The sequence below is a fragment of the Salvelinus sp. IW2-2015 genome, linkage group LG6.2 (genome assembly GCF_002910315.2).
Source record: "Salvelinus sp. IW2-2015 linkage group LG6.2, ASM291031v2, whole genome shotgun sequence".
Lineage (NCBI taxonomy): Eukaryota > Metazoa > Chordata > Actinopteri > Salmoniformes > Salmonidae > Salvelinus > Salvelinus sp. IW2-2015.
In genome coordinates, this window is record NC_036846.1 from 14,660,066 (window position 1) to 14,679,703 (window position 19,638).

The 19,638-nt window shown below is 41.9% G+C and overlaps 2 protein-coding genes across 4 annotated transcripts in view; both read right to left on the reverse strand.

Moving 5' to 3' along the window:
* The window catches only part of LOC111965860 (inositol polyphosphate 5-phosphatase OCRL), a 28,079-nt gene extending 19,255 nt beyond the window's left edge, over nucleotides 1–8,824 (reverse strand). Inside the window, exons 1-4 of one of the 3 annotated variants that reach the window (XM_023990239.3) lie at nucleotides 6,608–8,824; nucleotides 1,632–1,723; nucleotides 1,103–1,141; nucleotides 343–456 (exon numbers count right to left, since the gene is read on the reverse strand). In XM_023990239.3, the coding sequence (XP_023846007.1) occupies nucleotides 343–456; nucleotides 1,103–1,141; nucleotides 1,632–1,723; nucleotides 6,608–6,609 (247 nt within the window). In that variant the 5' untranslated portion in view covers nucleotides 6,610–8,824. Of the gene's footprint in view, nucleotides 1–342; nucleotides 457–1,102; nucleotides 1,142–1,631; nucleotides 6,579–6,607 lie in introns of those variants that run through there. The other 2 variants (XM_023990237.2, XM_023990238.2) reach the window with 2 other exon arrangements.
* Nucleotides 8,825–10,953: 2,129 nt separating this feature from the next.
* Nucleotides 10,954–19,638, reverse strand: part of LOC139027929 (protein eva-1 homolog C-like) — a 21,832-nt gene continuing 13,147 nt past the window's right edge. Inside the window, exons 6-8 of the mRNA XM_070444147.1 lie at nucleotides 18,580–18,776; nucleotides 18,082–18,247; nucleotides 10,954–11,141 (exon numbers count right to left, since the gene is read on the reverse strand). Coding sequence (XP_070300248.1) covers nucleotides 10,954–11,141; nucleotides 18,082–18,247; nucleotides 18,580–18,776 — 551 coding nt within the window. The remainder of the gene's footprint in view (nucleotides 11,142–18,081; nucleotides 18,248–18,579; nucleotides 18,777–19,638) is intronic.

Below are 19,638 nucleotides of genomic sequence, written 5' to 3' on the forward strand. Positions count from 1 at the left end.
GAGACAGAGCGCGAGACAGCGAGAGATGGAGACGCGAGACAGCGAGAGACGGAGAGCGCGAGAGCAGAGAGCCGAGAGACAGAGAGCGCGAGAGACAGAGAGCGCGAGGACAGCGAGAGACTGAGAGGCGAGACAGCGAGAGCGCGAGACAGCGAGAGACTGAAGAGCGCGGAGACAAGCGAGAGAGACTGGAGAGCGCGAGGACAGCGAGAGACTGAGAGCGCGAGACAGCGAGAAAGACTGAGAGCGCGAGACAGCGAGAGACTGAGAGCGCGAAAGACAGAATGAAAAGAGAAAGAGAAAAAGAGAGAAAGAGCGAGGGCGAGAGAACGACTGGCTCACCTTGCTGCTTGGCTCTCTTCAACTGGGAGAAGAAGGACTGGCTGCGCTCATCATCCTGGAGCTCCAGAATCAGCTCCAGGGCTTTCTCCCCTCTGACCCGTATCCTAATGCAAGCTGGAGGGGCAGGGAGAAACACACATCCACCATTGACTCCCCTTATGGCTACCACAGACTCATTCAATTCAATACACAATTTATTCCTAAGGGGCAATTATTGCTGGGTATAGAGTGACAGGGCAGGAGGGGCAGGCAGACAACACATGACAGGATACGTTGTTACATTTACCACAACTTAGCCTATACAAATATACCATTTACTCGCTCACCACAACCATGGAGACACTACCCATGTCCACTTGCATTTCTACCAACTCCGCACAAAATGAGGTAGACAGTGATTTGCCAACAGTGAGCTATTTCAACAGAGTGCAGGTTGTCCCATCGCCACAGGCAACTCATGACCAACTTTTGCAACTAAATAAATCTGCAGAGACAACCAGGCATGGAGCTCAGGACATGAATGGCATGCACTAAAAATGTAACCAAATTGGATGAAGAGCTCTGTTACAACCGATTGTCATGTTTTTATTGTAGTACTGTTGCCACAACACTGATGTTGCACATAAGCTCCTATAATAAGGTAGAAACAACAACACAATGATGCTGAATTGCTTATAGCAAACCTCCACTAGAAATAATACCTATCAAGGTGGATGACCATTTAAAAAAACGGAAGGTTGAGGAGAAAAGTCTTACTTACCTTTTGATGGCAAGTCAATGAGCAGCGCTTCTTCGACCTCTGAAATAAAGCAGTTAAAAAGAGAAAGTTAAAGAGTTGTAAACGTGAGGCTCAAAGGTCTGTGGGGAAGAGGGAATATGTTATGACAACAGGTGTCAATAGGCTCTTGCTACTAGCTGTTGACTTTCAAATGTCTGGCCATCGTAAAGAACGCACCTTGGACTTGTTCCACTACGACAAGCAATAACCTTGAGTTAATACTGCTACCATGGTAGGGCGTTAAGGAATGTCAAGTTTAAATGCCTGCAGGCTTTAGAAGAGAGGGGCTCTGCATCACAATCAGCTGTCTGTTGGTACAGGAACCGTTCTATATCAAATCTCTGAAAACTAGTCTGAACTGTAGCAGTTCAAAAACATTTCCTTAGCATGCACTGCAAACAATGGTACCATTCAATAACACTTCCCAAACATTTAGCCTAGTTACATTAAAAACTAAATGGTAGGCATACATGGAATTTAAAAGGTGAATTTAGACCTAGTGGTCACTTACCTCGCACAATCTGAAAATGACTGTTGATGGGTATGGACAACTGATGTACTGGACAGGACACAACAGTATCAGGGTTAGCCAAAACACCTAACCTGGAGGGAGAGGAGGAAATTATCTTTGAATACAGCACCCTACATGGTTGGTCTTCAGATAGGAAGTTTAATTTCATCTCATTTGCATAAAACCTCATGCAGTATAGTGAGCAAGAGAGGTGTTGTCATAGTGATTTTACAGACTTCCCTAAAACATTTAAGTGCAACAAAAATAAACGTAAACAGAACTTATGTAACTTAGCCCAAACAGTTGCCGTTTCATGATGCAAGATATTCAAAAGCAAGCGCAATGAAAAGTAAATGATGAGGTATTTATGTTAGAGCTTCAGAGCTGTGATGTGTGGGTTAATGTAGGGTCATATTTCTCTCCCTGATGATTGCAATGCAACAGCCAAAGCATCAGTGAACTGAAGTCGATTCCAACCGAAATCCATGCAAGACATTCAAATAAATGAGAGCCTCATATGAAATGATCACAAGGCCTAAGCTTTTATCCAAATCAAATGGAGCGTCTGTCTGAGCTGTGATGAGGGTTAATGTAGGTCAAGTCTCACTCCCTACCAATGACTGTACAGCAGCAGGCAGGGCGTCAGAACATGTCCTTTCAACTCTTAACAGATATGTGATTACTGTGGAGAAGTGGAACATGATGCAACCCTGGCTGCTTGTCTGAATGTGTCAGGTCAGGACACTCTGTTCCAAATAGGCTAGCGTAAACTCACCCCATTCCGTACAAATGTGCGCAAAAGCAACAGTCAAATGAGGCTACAAAGAAAACTAATGGGACTGTAGCGACTGTGTTGACTTCAAAATCGGGGGTGTGAACTAGGTTTCTATTCAAGCGTTGATTGACATGGTAATGGCTCTATAGTATTGGAGAAAAGTTGAAAAAACGGACCCTCCGTTACATCGTGACGTGTCATGTCGTAACGTACAGCACGCATAAAGCAACTATTTCTGTCTTCCAATCTCTCTCCACCAGGTGTAGCACTTCTCTCATAGTTTAAAAACAAGAAATGGACAGTGACGGGGCTAAGGGGGATACCTAATCATTTTTTGCGTCATTATTGCATGCGATCATCATTCTCAAAGCCACTGTTTACTTCTAAGATCACTTTATCACCGCCCTAAAAACCCGATTCAAATTCGACACAAACCTTCAAATAGGTATGTTCTCACACATTATATAAACTCTTTATAGTGTTTTATTTACATTTTAGAGGCGATAAGGTGATAAGTTGGACAGATCGAGTGAAAAAAAGCAATTTTCCCACACAACATCTCTCCTTCTCACTATCACGCATTAGTTTCGCTTCCCCACCCGCCATTTTTAAAAAGACCCGACGGGGCTCATTGCCTGCTTGAATTATGTAGAAACGGGCAGCGTTTAGGTCATGTAATTGATTCTGTTGGAAAGGGGATAAATTGTGCTTTACAATGGTATTGACATTACAGTTGATCTGGAAGTATTACGTTTTTGGAGCGCTAAAATAAGGGCAATTGTACGGACCAAGGCGATGTACGAGTTTACGTTAGCTGTAGATGGCACCGTAAGTAGTATACCCAACTTCTCTTCCAAAACACCCCTAAAATGTCCCTTGTCATTATATATAGGCCTAATAGGCTCCATCTATCATCAACAAGTAGGCCTAGGCCTACTAATACCATGGCAAGCTCTGTCCCTCCATTTTCCCGGCAAAAAACGATCAATTCAATGTGTGACAGAACTGGGCGATATGAACAAAAATCCATATTGCGATAAATTCCATGAATTGATGCGATAACGATAAATAGAACGATACGATCATAACATGGATGTCTACCACAGTTTTTTATTATCCTTTAAGCTACTACTAGTTTGATGGTTGTAGCCATCAATTGTCCCATTAACGATCACCCATAACTTATTTAATTTCAAAACTTATAGGCTAGTATAGACTACTTAACGTTATCATAATGAACGATAAACAAAATGCCTGCAATAAGTGATCGTGTCGATAGTTTTCAGTTTATCGTCCCAGCTCTAGAGTGACATAACATAATTGAAAACTCATTTGCCATTGGAAGTACACATGCCTGACATCTTCCCCTCCTGGTACCTCTCCTGGTAATCACTAATTTATGAGCGGTCTAAGGCACTGCATCTCAGTCCAAGAGGCAACCCTACAGTCCCTGGTTCGAATCAAGGCTGTATCACATCCGGCCGTGATTGCGAGTCCCATAGGGCGGCGCACAATTGGCACAGCGTCGTCCGAGATTGACCGGGGTAGGCTGTCATTGTAAATAAGAATTTGTTCTTAACTGACCTGCCTAGATAAATAAATAATAAATCTCAGCCTATGAGAGCATAGCATAGGCCTACTACTCAGACTAGAGCAGGGCTTAGATTAAGTTCACTTTATTCACCAATTGTACACAATGTCCAACCGAAATGTGACTTCCTCTTCATCCCAACCTCCGAAAGACACACATACAGTGCATTCGGAAAGTATTCAGACCCCTTGACTTATTCCACATTTTGTTACATTACAGCCTTATTTTAAAATTGATTCAATATTTTTTCTCAATCTAAACACTATACCCCATAATGACACATCGAAAACCGTTTTTTCTCATTTAAAAAAAACAGAAATACATGATTTATTTACATAAGTATTCAGACCCTTTGCTATGAGATTGAAAATTGAGCTCAAGTCCATCCTGTTCCATTGATCATCCTAGAGATGTTTTTATAGCTTCATTAGAATCCCCCTGTGGTACATTCAATTGATTGGACATGATTTGGAAAGGCACACACCTGTCTATATAAGGTCCCACAGTTGCCAGTGCATATCAGAGCAAATACCATGCAATGAGGTCGAAGGATTGTCCGTGGAACTCTGAGACAGGATTGTGTCGAAGCACAGATCTGGGGAAGCGTACCAAAAAAAATTCTTACGCATTGAATGTCCCCAAGAACACAGTGGACTACCTCATTCTTAAATGGAAGAAGTTTGGAACCACCAAAACTCTTCCAACAGCTGGCTCTGACAGAGCTCCGGAGTTCCTCTGTGGAGATGGGAGAACCATCCAGAAGGACAACCATCTCTGCAGCACCAATCAGGCCTTTATGGTAGAGTGGCCAGATGGAAGCCACTCCTCAAAAGGCACATGACAGCACGCTTGGAGTTTGCCAAAAGGCACCTAAAGGACTCTCAGACCATGAGAAACAACATTCTCTGGTCTGATGAAACCAAGATTAAACTCTTTGGCCTCAATGCCAAGCGTCACGTCTGGAGGAAACCTGGCCCCATCCCTATGGTGAAGCATGGTAGTGGCAGCATCATGATGTGAGGATGTTTTTCTGCAGCAGGGGCTAATAGACTAGTCAGGATCGAGGGAAAGATGAACGGAGCAAAGTACAGAGAGATCCTTAATGAAAACCTGCTCCAGAGCGCTCAGGACGTCAGACTGGGGCGAAGGTTCACCTTCCAACAGGACAACGACCCTAAGCACACAGCCAAAACAACGCAGGAGTGGCATCGGGACAAGTCTCTGAATGTCCGAGTGGCCCAGCCAGAGCCCGGACTTGAACCCAATCGAACATCTCTAGAGAGACTTGAAAATAGCTGTGCAGTGATGCTCCCCATCCAACCTGACAGAGCTTGAGAGGATCTGTAGAGAAGAATGGGAGAAACTTACCCAAATACAGGTGTTCCAAGCTTGTAGCATCATACCCAAGAAGACAAGGCTGTAATCACTGCCAAAGGTACTTCAACAAAGTACGGAGTAAAGGGTCTGAATACTTATATAAATGTGATAGTTATTCTTTTTTTATCAATTTGCAACAAAAAAGAAATGTTTTTGCTTTGTCATTATGGGATAGTGTGTGTAGATTGAGGGGAAAAGACATTTAATAGATTTTTGAATAAGGCTGTAACATAACAAAATGCTGAAAAAGTCAAGGGGTCTGAATATTTTCAGAATGCAATGTACATATACAGGTTGGAGCAGGGGGCTGTTAGATACAGAGGTTGGAGCAGGGTGCTGTTAGATACAGAGGTTGGAGCAGGGGGCTATTAGATACATAGAGGTTGGAGCAGGGGGCTGCCACACTGATTTTGTGGGGGGTTAAGTGCCTTGGCTCAGTGTGTACATAGTTTTAATGCATTTAGGTAGTCGACCACGGAGTTTGTGTGCGCTCTCATGTGAGTCTCATTAGAGTGGTGGTGGGATACAGACATAATAGGCAGCGTGATGGCTGGCACTGGGGCTAACCTCTGTCTCTATACTGCACACACACACCAGCTGAAATGGTCCTGAGTATTATCACGCACTAAACAAAAACATCAAACAAGCAACCATGTTCAGAGCTGATGACTGAGAATCTCCTCATCTGCTGGCTGTCAGATAAAGCCTAGAGTGGTGCTGTTAACCCGTGCTTCTCAAAGTGGGGAGGTACTGCAGGGGGTCCGTGCCCAGATATCAAAACAATATATAAAAACATCTGATTGCAGAAAAAGCCACTTTGGCAGCTGACTGCGTCAACATGAGATTCTGACATGAAAACCACTAGGCGATCTGAGGTTTGTAATAATTGGCCTGCATGCATTTGGCAGTGAAATCCCATCAGGACACAGCCAGGGCACTGCGGAACCTTGTAATTCAAGGTAGACTACAGAACACCATGGCAAACATTGGTATGGTCTTTCTGCATAGTCTTGTACAGATGGTCCACACAAGCAAAAATGTCTTGCAAGTAGCAGTCGGACAGGAAAAGGTTTTGCAATGCAATGTTTCATCTCAAATTGTACACCACTGCTTGACAGAAATAAACCTGACCACTTGAGTACAACTCATCATTATGACCCAGTATGGGTGAGAAAGGCAGATATGAATGAACATACATTTTCAGACACTGAGTTCTCTTATGTTAGTACTTACATAAACTCCCCAGAGAACTCAATCAGTGACAGTAGCCTGGGCTCCTTCTGACCGGAAAGCCTTACCTCCTGTCCTCTTACAGTTTGAGCATCACTATTAAGGAACCAGCAGCAATGATGAGAGGGCTGGGACACACACTAGGGCAGGCTAGAACTTGAAGATGAAACTACAAATAGGCTGAGTGACCAGAATATTTGCTATGATTTGGTCAACAAATATTTAACCACACTAGCTATTCCAGACTGTTGTCTATTCAAGGTTGTTGTGAAATACTTAAAATGGAGCTATACGTTAATAACAATGGAAGACGTGTATAAGGCTTATGTGGTATTATTGAGAGAGAAAAATTGTTAAGCTCGTTAGTGCAGTTGCACAACCTACAAACAGTAAGTCATCATGACCATATACTGTATGGACCAAGTAACTGGTTATTTGGTTACATTGTTTTGGAAACTGAACCAAAAAGCAAGAGTTTGTAGGCTGTTGCGATTCCAAGGCATGCACAGCTGGACAGAGCCATAGAGATCCTATTCAATTCTATTTTGTATTATAATTCTACGGACAGAATATTCCTAGCTAGCTAACTAGGCTTAGTGGGTTAACAAATCAAACTTTAATTATATAGCACATTTCAGACATGGATGCAACGCAATGCACTTCACAGGTAAATGAATAAAAACAAAAAGGCCACGAGACAAGCAATCTATCTATAACAACCATGGAAGTTCAAACAGTAAAAGCAGAGAACAAGGACTGTAGAGACTAATCCATGGTAAAAAAAATATATTAAAAAAAGCTGAAATGTAATAAAATCATATATACAAAACATTCATTATCTAAAATAACTGAATGACTAAAAGACTAAGAGCACCCTGTTGAAAAACAAAGATAAAAATGTGTTAAAGATCTATTTTAAAAAATGGCCACAATTTCACAGTTTAAAAGCTCAGGTTCTCTGGCAGGCTGTTCCAGAGGCTGAGGGCATAGTAACTAAAGTCTGCCTCTTGGTCCTAGGATTTGGGATAGTTAAAAGGCCAGTGCCAGAGGAACTGGGGGACCTACTGGGTACATTCCTTAAAAGCATGTCTGTCATGTATTGGGGTGCACGATCGTGAAGTGATTTAAAGACTAATAAAATAATAGTTTCTAAATAAATTCTAAAACTTTCAAAATCTATTCTAAAACACACAGAAAACAAACAGAGAATTAAAAACCGGTGTAATGTGTGCTCTCCGTATGGTCTTGGTCAGTTGACCAAAGGCTTTCTTGGAAAGACATTAGTATTAAATCAACCCTGCTAGTAAAGCATGGATCATTATTTCAGTGTCAGACTGAGAAAAACACTAATCAGCTGAAATATTCAGAGTAAACAACAAAATGTTTGACCTGCAAGACAATATTATTAAAAATATCAAATGCAACCAAACCTAAACAGTTAATTTAGCTGGATAACTTAGCGAACTAAAAACCTATAGCTATGTTAGCATGCTAACAGCTACCTAGTTTTAAAAAAGCAAAACAAAAAAATGGCAGACTTTCAAAAGGATATTGCCAAGCACTGCTCGTCACTCCCGAAGCTCGAGGAGGAATCCATTCTCACCAATATATATTTAGCTACGGGTGGTAACTATTGGTATATACACGGACCGTCCAGACGTTTTACCCAAGGAATGTTCCGGGTGACAGCTGTCTACCGGGACGTTTAAACGGCGGGGGAGTGCTAGGGCCTAGGCTAGTAGTAGTCATGCTATGTTGATATTGCTGTCATGAGAAAATGTTAGTTTGGTCCTGGAAGTTTGTTTTCAGACGCAACTCACGTTCGCGGTCACACAAAATATGCGTGGTAGTTAACTAACGGTAGCTGTGTTCATCAAAATGCCGGTAGCATAGCTAGCTTTGATAATAGTGTAATTAGATCGCTAGTAAATCCTCGATGTGGCACCTTTTCTTCAACGCTGTCTTCCCTCCTCTTCAATGTCACAGCTTCCAGATGCCAGGCTAGACAGCTAGCCATCCAGCTGCTACGAAAACCCCGGACTTGCGACGTGTGGTTACAGCCAGTGTCAGATTTCGCTAATGAGAACTTCTACGCTGCGCATCATTTGCGCATACATATTAAACGAGAAGGACGGGGTCATAATATGGGAAGGGAAAAAATATGAATTCCCATACACAGGCTACATCAGAACAGTCTGGACTTATATTATCAGAATCATAAGGCCTGCTCCAGCATCAAACTGTGTGTGTGTGTTAGCCCAAAGGCCGGCAGATGGAGATATTGATTGAGTCTTTTCCATCATACCATCCAATGCATTGTATGCAGCCGAAAATACAATCATACCCCGTGGACCGGTTTGTACCTAAAACATTCTCCATTCAGGCTGCAAATGCATCGATTTCCTCCATAACTAGATTTAATGGCAAGAAGGGGGAAAATATGCGTACTTTATTTATGAAACACCATTTTCCACAACTAAATGTTGCATATTGCATCCAGGTGGTGGAAAATTGAGTTTCAGGAAGAAAGTATTCATATTTTCAGACATTAAATCTAGTTAAGGAGGAAATCGACGCTTTTACAGTCCGCGTGGAGAATGTTTTAGGTTGAATCGGTCCACGGGGATACGAGTGTTTGCCGGCTGCATTCAATGCGTTTGGACGGTAAAATGAAAGCATTAATACCAGCTCAATATAGCCATCTGCCGGCCTTTGGGCTATATGTGCGTGTGTGGGTACGATGAAAGGTATAGAATATAATTGGTTTCAAATTGATCATACTATAAGGAATGAGTCCATAAGAACCCTTTAGCTCCTGTTCACTTTATTAGGCTAATACAGTACCTAATTAGGGACTAGGTCGACAAAGCTCTCTGATCCATTTATAAAAAAATCTGTCTTCTAATCTCTTACCTGGACTAACATTATCAATAATGTGTTTGAGACAGTTGAACCTATGCGGCAGGAATCCTAGCGGTTAGAGTGTTGGGCCAGTTATCAAAAGGTTGCTAATTTAAATCCCAGAGCCGACAAGGTGAAAAAATCTGTTGATGTGCCCTTGAGCAAGGCACTGAATGCTAATTGCTTCAGGGTCGCTGGCCGTGACCCCATTATCCAAGGGTGTTACAGGGGGAGTTGGGATATGCAAAAAAACACATTTCTAATTTTGAAATAGGACAAGTATAAGCACCCACCAAATTATTATTAAATGCTTGATGGACAGTTTAGTGTAGGCTACATTAAGATCAAATCAAATGTATTTATAAAGCCCTTTTTACGTTAGCAGTTGTCACAAAGTGGTTATACAGAATCCCATCCTAAAACCCCAAACAACAAGCAATGCAGATGTAGAAGCACAGTGGCTAGGAAAAACTCATTAGAAAGGCAGAAACCTAGGAATACACCTAGAGAGGAACCAGGCTCTGAGGGGTGGCCAGTCCTCTTCTGGCTGTGCCGAGTGGAGATAGAACATGGCCATTAAGGCCAGATTGTTCTTCAAAACATTCATAGATTACCAGCAGGGTCATTTAAAGTTCGAGACAGCAGGCGTGGTAGAGGGAGAGAGAGTCCTCTTTACAGTTTAAGTAATTTAATAGTCAAAATCAAACAAACATTTGATTTGACTCAGTGCAACTGAAATTGTTCTGTAATTTCCCAAAACTTCAAAGCAATAAGTTGAAAGAACTCACCAACTAAAACCATGATGTCATGTTATTGTGCGTATGGTTCACTCCACTCATCTCAATATAATGATGTTAGGTCACCATATCATATACTACCAGGGTTGGGTAGGTTACTTTCTGAATGTTATCTGTTACAATTACTAGTTACCTATCAAATTGTAATCAATAACGTAACTTTTGGATTCCACAAACTCAGTAATGTAATGTGATTACTTTCAGTTACTTTTGAATTTCTTTCCCCTTCAGAAGCATTAGAAGAAGACAAGAAGGATTCATCAACAAACTTAAACGTGCTCCTTTTTTCCATGCTGAATTGAATGTCATTGAGAAAACAGAAAGGTTTCATCATGAAAAAGTAAATATCGGAAAAATCCTTTCTGAATTTAAAAGTAATCCTCTAGTTTTTCAAAAGTATCTGTAATCTGATTACAATATTGTCACTGGTAACGTAACTGATTCGTTTTTTGTAAACAGATTATATGTAACTGATTACATGTAATCAGTTACTCCCCAACCCTGTATACTACGTATATTAAGGAAAGGTAGATCACATGAAATGACAAGAAAATAATTGGTACTAAATGTTCATTTTCAGTCCATGATTAATGTGTTGTTGCTGTCTATTCCCACCAGCTTCCCCGTGGATTCTCAGGTATTGCAGGCCTTTTAGAATATAATACCATACAATAAATCCCTGTAGATATTCAGACACTGCAGGCCTTTATCCCCCAGCTCTGTCACCAAGTCCTTGACGTCCCTCACCACGGTGAAGCGCAGGCCGAACAGACAGAGCAGGAAGACTAGACCGGGGCAGATCCCTGAGACAAAGTAGAGGAACACTCTCTCTGGAAGACCTGTGGATGGAGGGATGATACTAGTCTTGGGTGAAACTAGCATGACATTGTTCAATGAGGAATAGATAGAAGAACTAGCATGATATTGTTCAATGAGGAATAAATAGAAGAACTATCATGATATTGTTCAATGAAGAATAGATAGAAGAACTATCATGATATTGTTCAATGAGGAATAAATAGAAGAACTATCATGATATTGTTCAATGGGGAATAAATAGAAGAACTATCATGATATTGTTCAATGAGGAATAGATAGAAGAACTAGAAGGATATTGTTCAATGAGAAATAGATAGAAGAAGTAACATGATATTATTCCATGAGGAATAAATGGAAGAACTAGCAGGATATTGTTCAATGAGGAATACATAGAAGACAAAGCCTATGTTGACAGCTATACAATCAAGAGAGTTACATTTGGTTAGCCTGGTCCCAGATCTGTTTATGCTGTCTTTCCATCTCCTACAGCTATACAGCACAAACAGATCTGGGACCAGGCTAACGATTGGTGCCTGCTGATCATTAAAGTAAAACAAGGCATACTATATACAGTACAAAAAGCCCTGCTTATGAGAAACCAGCCTACATGCACACAGCAAAAAATAGACATACCCAGTAAAGATTTCAAGAGAGTTGGTATGAAACACGTTTTGAGGCCTGATGATGCTGGGGCAGGTGTACCAGTAACAAAACACGGATACACTGATAGACAAGGACAGTCACACACATTTAAAATACAATGATATACAAACAATACAACTAAAATAATACAATTAAAAAATAATGTGTGTGTTAGAGTGTGTCTCTGTGTGTGTGGGTGTTTGTGTCTTAAAGTGTGTGTATTTGTGTTTTAAAGTGTGTATGTGTTTGTGTGTTAAAGTGTGTGTGTTAAAGTGTGTCTGTGTGTGTGTGTGTCCTCACAGTCCCCGCTGTTCCATGATATGTTGTTGAATCTTTTTTTAAAGGTAATTTTGCTGTTTGCTTGAGTAATTGGAGATGGGAGTGGTGGCAACACGTCATTCAGGGCAGGTGGTGCTGAGCCCCACCTGTTGTTGAGCCCCACCTGTTTTTTGGGGGTTGTTGCTGGTTTTGCATGTTATTTTGGCATTAATATTTGTCAGATATCAGTTTGCAAACAATGTTTTTTTTTTTAAATGCCTCTTATCCGCTAGTCGTCCCCTTATGCCATAGTTTGTACATCTCAATTGTCAGTAAAAAACACATTTGTTTAAGCAAGTCACCATTTCAGCTTTGTTTTTTTTAAAGGCAGTAAATGAGGCTGAATGAACTGTTTCGCTGCCAGACGAAGCTCCGCTGATAGCCAGGTGTAGCAGTGGTAAGGATTGCTCAAAAGAAAGCTTTGCTTTTGGGACAGCTTTATGTAGGCCCTATCAGTTTGTGGGCACCGTTTGTCACCATTATAGTGCAATTAATGTATTGTTTAGTGTTGTGGTGGCATATTTCTGCTTTACCAAATGAGGAGAGTTACAAACTATACACCAGTCAGAGTTATACTTAAACTACATCTTTTTTAATAAGAGCTTTGCAATAGCATTTGACTTTCAACAATTCACTATTTCTAATGAACCTTTGAGAAGTGACTACAGAAAAGTACAAAGATATTTTATAGCCAAGATACACCCCTCTCAACTTACACTGACGAACCACAGATCTTAGGAACAGTTCATAAAGGTTAACCTCTACTTCATCACCATCCCTGATCCGGGAGCATCCTCATCAGTAAAAAAGCTGACTAGCATAGCCTAGCATAGCGCCACAAGTAAATACTAGCATATAAATATCATGAAATCACAAGTCCAATACAGCAAATGAAAGATACACATCTTGTGAATCCAGCCATCATTTCCGATTTTTAAAATGTTTTACAGCGAAAACACAATATGTATTTCTATTAGCTAACCACAATAGCAAAAGACTCAACCGCATATTTTCACAATTCTTTTTACCGCATAGGTAGCTATCACAAAACCGACCAAATAGAGATATAATTAGTCACTAACCAAGAAACAACTTCATCAGATGACAGTCTTATAACATGTTATACAATAAATCTATGTTTTGTTCGAAAATGTGCATATTTGAGGTATAAATCATAGTTTTACATTGCAGCTACAATCACAAATAGCACCGAAGCAGCAAGAATAATTACAGAGAGCAACGTGAAATACCTAAATACTCATCATAAAACATTTATGAAAAATACATGGTGTACAGCAAATGAAAGATAAACATCTTGTGAATCCAGCCAATATTTCAGATTTTTTAAGTGTTTTACAGCGAAAACACAATATAGCATTATATTAGCTTACCACAATAGCCAAACACACAACCGCATTCATTCACCGCAAAGATAGCGATCGCAAAAAAAAATGAATCACTAACCTTGACCAACTTCATCAGATGACAGTCCTATAACATCAGGTTATACAATACACTTATGTTCTGTTCGAAAATGTGCATATTTTGAGCTGAAAACCGTGGTTATACATTGTGAAAATGTAGCAACTTTTTCCCAGAATCTCCAGATATATTTCTGACACTCACCTAATCTGACCAAATAACTCATCATAAACTTTACTAAAAAATACATGTTGGACAGCAAATGAAAGATACACTAGTTCTTAATGCAATCGCCGTGTTAGATTTTTTAAAATAACTTTACCATAACAAACAGCTTACGTTATAGCGAGACAGCGCCCGCAAAAAGGAAGGAAAATACGACTAAATATTTTCCACAGAAATACGAAATAACATCATAAATGGTTCTTACTTTTGCTGAGCTTCCATCAGAATCTTGTACAAGGAGTCCTTTGTCCAGAATAAATCGTTGTTTGGTTTTAGAATGTCCTCTTCTCCTGTCGAATTAGCAACCTTAGCTAGCCAAGTGGCGCGAAGATGTCCATCTTCACCTAACGCAGAGAACGGAAAACTCCAAAACTCCCGATAAACGTTGAATAATCTGATAAAACTATATTGAAAAAACATACTTTACGATGATATTATCACATGTATCAAATAAAGTCAAAGCCGGAGATATTAGCCGTCTATACCGAACGCTTTTCAGAAGCCAATGCTGATGTCCTTCGAAGAAAAAGGAAATAGTGGTCACGTCATTCCAAGAGCTCTTGTTCGACCTCAGATCAAGCTAGACACCCCATTCCACCTCCCACTGCCTGTTGACATCTAGTGGAAGGCGTATGAAGTGCATGTATATCCATAGATTTCAAGCAAATGAATAGGAAGGCCCTGGAACAGAGCCTCGATTTCAGATCTTTCACTTCCTGTCAGGAAGCTTGCTGCAAAATGAGTTCTGTTTTACTCACAGATATAATTCAAACGGTTTTAGAAACTTGAGAGTGTTTTCTATCCAATAGTAATAATAATATGCATATTGTACGATCTAGAATAGAGTACGAGGCAGTTTAATTTGGGCACGATTTTTTACAAAGTGAAAACAGCGCCCCCAAGATTTGTATGAAATATATCTATAAAACATAGCAGACAGTTACTGCTGTGTCAACAGTTTCCATTGTAAAGACCAGTGTCTGGCCCCCTTACTCCAAAAAGGAACAGTCACTTCCTGGTACGACATAGAACAGAACCATTAGCTCATGTTCTCTGGAATGCTCTTTAGGTTTTATCACCCGAAGACATCGTAAATCTCCTCTGTCAGTGCTATCTCATAGAGGCCCATCCTCAGTGGAACACACACACAATACTCTATTCTGTCGAATAAAACAACCATTACAATGCAATACAAGCATTATAACATAATCTTGCAATTTTCCACGACAGTGTAAAGTACTTAAATAAAAATATTTTAAAGTACTACTTAAGTAGTTTTTTGGGGTATCTGTACTTTACTATTTCTATTTTTGACAACTTTTACATTTACTTCACTACATTCCTGAAGAAAATACTGTACTTTTTGCTCCATACATTTTCCCTGACACCCAAAAGTACTTGTTAAATGTTTTATGCTTCGCAGCAGAGGAAAATGGTTCAATTCACGCACTTATCAACAGAACATCCCTAGTCATCCCTACTGTCTCTGATCTGGCGGACTCATTAAACACACATGCTTCATTTGTAAATTATGTCTAAGTGTCGGAGTGTTCCCCTGGCTATCCGTAACTGTAAAAAACAAGACAATGGTGCGTCTGGTTTGCTAAATATAAGAAATTTGAAATCATTTATACTTTTACTTTTGATAATTAAGTACATTTTAGCGATAAAATTTACTTTGATACTAAAGTATACTTAAAACCAAATACTTTTAGATTTTAACTCAAGTAGTATTTTACTGGGTGTCTTTCACTTTTTCTATTGAGGTATCTTTACTTTTACTCAAGTATGACAATTGGGGACTTTTTCCACCGCTGGTGTTGTGTTATGTAGTGGCTTTGCTGGCATGCATCCAATATTTGCCCCACCAAGATTTACATGCTGAAATTGCCACTGTAAGGCAGTTCCATGCAATCATGGCTCTGTATACTGTGCTTTGCCGTGAATTCGTTTTGGACTTGAGAACTGTGAAGAGACTCCTGGTGGCATGTCTTGTGGGGTATGTATTGGTGTCTGAGAGGAATGTTATTTGATTATGCAGACAATCTGGAATTTTCATTACAGTAATACTTCTCATAAAAACTAGGAGAAGCAATTCATCTCTGGTCAACCCTCAACCCAGAAAGACTGGCATGCATGTTGTCGATGTTAGTTCTGTATGTGCAATTAAGGGCAAAGTGTACTGCTCCGTTTTAAGCCAACTGCAGCTTTGCTAGCATATTACAGGACAGTAATCAAGATGGGATGATACCAGAGACTGAATATCTAGATCTTTGTGTTAAAACGCAGATCATCTTTTTATAACAGCCATACCCCTCCCCATCTTCACAACTTTGTCAATATGACTTGACCATGATAATTGACCATCCAGTGTTGTACCTAGGAATTTAGCTTCCTCAGCTTGCTCAATGGTCACACCCTTTATATGCAACATTATCAATAACATCAAAGGCTGCACTGAAATCCATCTCTTTTAACCAATCATCAGTCATCTGAGTCAGTGCAGTACAAGTTGAGTGCCCTTCTCTATATGCATGCTGAAAGTCAGTAGTTAACTTGTTCTCTGAAAAATAGCATTGTATTTGGTCAAACACAATTCCCGCCATCAGTTTACTAAGAGCAGGCAGCAAACTGATTGGGCGGCTGTTAGAGCCAGCAAAGGGTGCTTTACAGTTTCACAATTGTTAACACACGTTTGCTGAAACTACATCTTAGGTACTCAAAACAGTTAGCCAATTTCCCCAAATCCCACAGACAACTTGCAAAATGAAACACAACAATCAAAACCATGTACTCCCTGCTCAAAATAAAACATACATCAAATTAATCTAACTTTGTGATAACGAAGATCACACTAATGGGACATTCAAAACACTACTATCAGAACCTATTTCAGTGTAAAGACTAAGATTTTGTTGTTATACTGTATGTTGTTTGTGTGTACTCAAACAAGAAAGTAACACAATTACAAAAATGTACGTTTTATATTTCAACATTTATCAATACATGTCAAACAGCATGCTGTAAGCACACATACAGTAAAAATGCAAACATACAGCAAATATATTTTGCATATGCAAAGGAATAAAAATAGGCCTATTTGTACTACTGTACTGTATGTTAGATCAATTGTACAGAATAGATAAAGAAACTGTCAAAATACAGTAAAATCATAAGTCGGGAAACAAATACTCCATTGCAAAAACAAAATCAGTCATATCTGTTGTTTTGGCCCAGCAACAGATTTTCATCAACATCACAGGCGATATTCTCCTTGGCCAGACAGCGGGGGAAATATCTTCTGGCATGATGCATCCACCCCTGAAAGGACCGGAATGTCACCACAGGCCTCCCCATTGCCTGGAGAACGGCCATACGTTCATGGGGTGTGCGATCATACACCTTCCACCCCCATGCGGAAAACAAATCAATGGGAATGAGAAATGGTGAATATGGTGTGAGATAGAGAATTGTAAACCTGGGATGGTCATGGAAGCAGTAGCGAAACTCACGTCCCAAATTAGAACATACATTTGCTGCTCAGGATCGCCTGGCCCTCTCTGCACTGGCTGAAAAAGATTGTCATGTAAAGTGTTCAGGAAATTAAGGAGATGGGCAGTGTGTATGGTCCAAGGGTGGCATGGCAGTGGAGGACCCCATTGTGGCTCATAGCTGCGCATATGGTGACTTTTCCCCCGCGCTGGCCAGATACCAGTCACACCATTCTTGAAAATGACCGGACCAAGGTGCAGCGTGGTGAGTACCCCCCCCCCCCCCCCCTCCCAAAGGTGCGGACTCCGGCTGCAAACCTGACACTATAGGGGAGGGTCCGGGTGGGCATCTATCTTGTGGCGGCTCCGTGCGGGACGCAGACCCCGCTCCACCTCTGGCTCCCCCCACTTTGGTGGCGCCTCTGGTGCGGGGACCCTCGTCGCCGACCCCGGACTGGGGACCCTCGCTGCAGGCTCCAGATTGGGGACCGTCGCTGGAGGCTCCGGACTGGGGACTGTCGCTGGAGGCTCCGGACTGTAGGACGTTTTTGGAGGTTCCGGACTGTAGACCGTCATTGAGATTCCGGAGTGTGGCCCGTCGTTGGAGTTCCGGACTGTGGCCCGTCGTTGGAGGTTCCGGACTGTGGCCTGTCGTTGGAGGTTCCGGACTGTGGCCCGTCGTTGGAGGTTCCGGACTGTGAAACGTCGCCGGAAGCTCTGGACTGGACTGGGAACTGTCGCCGGAAGCTCTGGACTGGGAACTGTCGCCGGAAGCTCTGGACTGGGAACTGTCGCCGGAAGCTCCGGACTGGAACTGTCGCTGCAGGCCCCGACTGGCCCGTGGAGCAGGCCAAGGACTCACCAGGCTGGGGAGACATACTGGAGGCCTGGTCCGTGGAGCAAGCACAGGTCAAACCGGGCTGTGGGGGAGCACTGGAGATCTGGTGCTTAAAGCTGGCACCACTCGCCCTGGCTGAATGCCCACTTTGGCCCGGCACGTGCGGAGCGCAGGCACAGGACGCACTGGGCTGTGACGGCACACCGGAGACACAGTGCGCAGAGCCGGCGCAGGATACCCTGGGCCGAAGAGGCGCACCGGAGACCAGGAGCGCTGTGCTGGCACAATCCGTCCTGACTGGATGCCCCCTCTAGCACGACACATGCGGAGAGCTGGCTCAGAGTGCACCGGGCTGTGAACGCGCACTGGAGAAACGGTGTGCTTCACCGCATAACACGGTGCCTGACCAGTACCACGCTCCCTACCGTGAGCACGGGGAGTTAGCTCCGCCAACCTACCCGTGTGCCCCCCCCCCCCCCCCAAACCAAAAAAAATTGGGATTGGCTTCCCGGTCTTCCTTGCCAGCCGTGACCCTGTGTAACGCTGGTCCCCTTTTCTCTCTGCTTCCGCCTTCCTCGCTGCCTCTGCCTGCTTCCACGGCAGGCTCTCGTGTCCTGACATCACCTCCTCACAGGTCCATGATGTCCTCCACTCTGTCTGCCCCTCCTGGCCACGCTGCTTGGTCCGCTTGTGGTGGGATGTTCTGTCACGAGCGTCATCTTGAAAATGACCGGACCAAGGTGCAGCGTGGTAAGTGTACATTTTTCTTTATTTTTTAAATGTCGCCAACAAAACAATAAACAACAAAAACGAACGTGAAGCTCCGTAAGGCTATACATGCATTAAACGAAGACAACATCCCACAACTAAGGTGGCAAAACAGGCTGCCTAAGTATGATTCCCAATCAGAGACAACGATAGACAGCTGCCTCTGATTGGGAACCACACTCGGCCAAAAACAAAGAAATATAGAACATAGAATGCCCACCCAAATCACACCCTGACCTAACAAAATCGAGAAATTAAAAGGCTCTCTGCGGTCAGGGCGTGACAATACCTCAATGATGGCGCGTTGACCAATGATGCTTAATTGAATCCAGCCTCACTTATGAATATGAGTTCCTGGGGGACAGGACTTGCATCCAACTCCACGATTCTCTGAAATGACAGTAAATACTGTAATTGCTGTATAGTAAAGTTCACTGGCAACATCAATGAGTCTCTAATGTTTCAGGAGTGTAATACCACTACACTGCTTACTTGCACATATTCATACAGTTTATCCTTCACTCTTTGGGAATTCCTTTCAAATGGGACTCTGTAGATTTGCTTCATCCGAAGATGGTGTTTCTTAAGGATGCAAGCTATTGTTGATAAGCTCACTCTGATGTTTTCAGTGTTTTCAATAATCTGTTGTTGGATTTCCGCAGTGTTATGGCATTATTTTCAACTACCATTTGCACAATGGCAGCCTCCTGTTCATCTGTAAATAGACGTGTTCTACCACCACGTGATGGTCGTCTTTCAGTTCTACAAAAACAAAATAGCATACAATACAATAAACACTACAGTAATACAGTA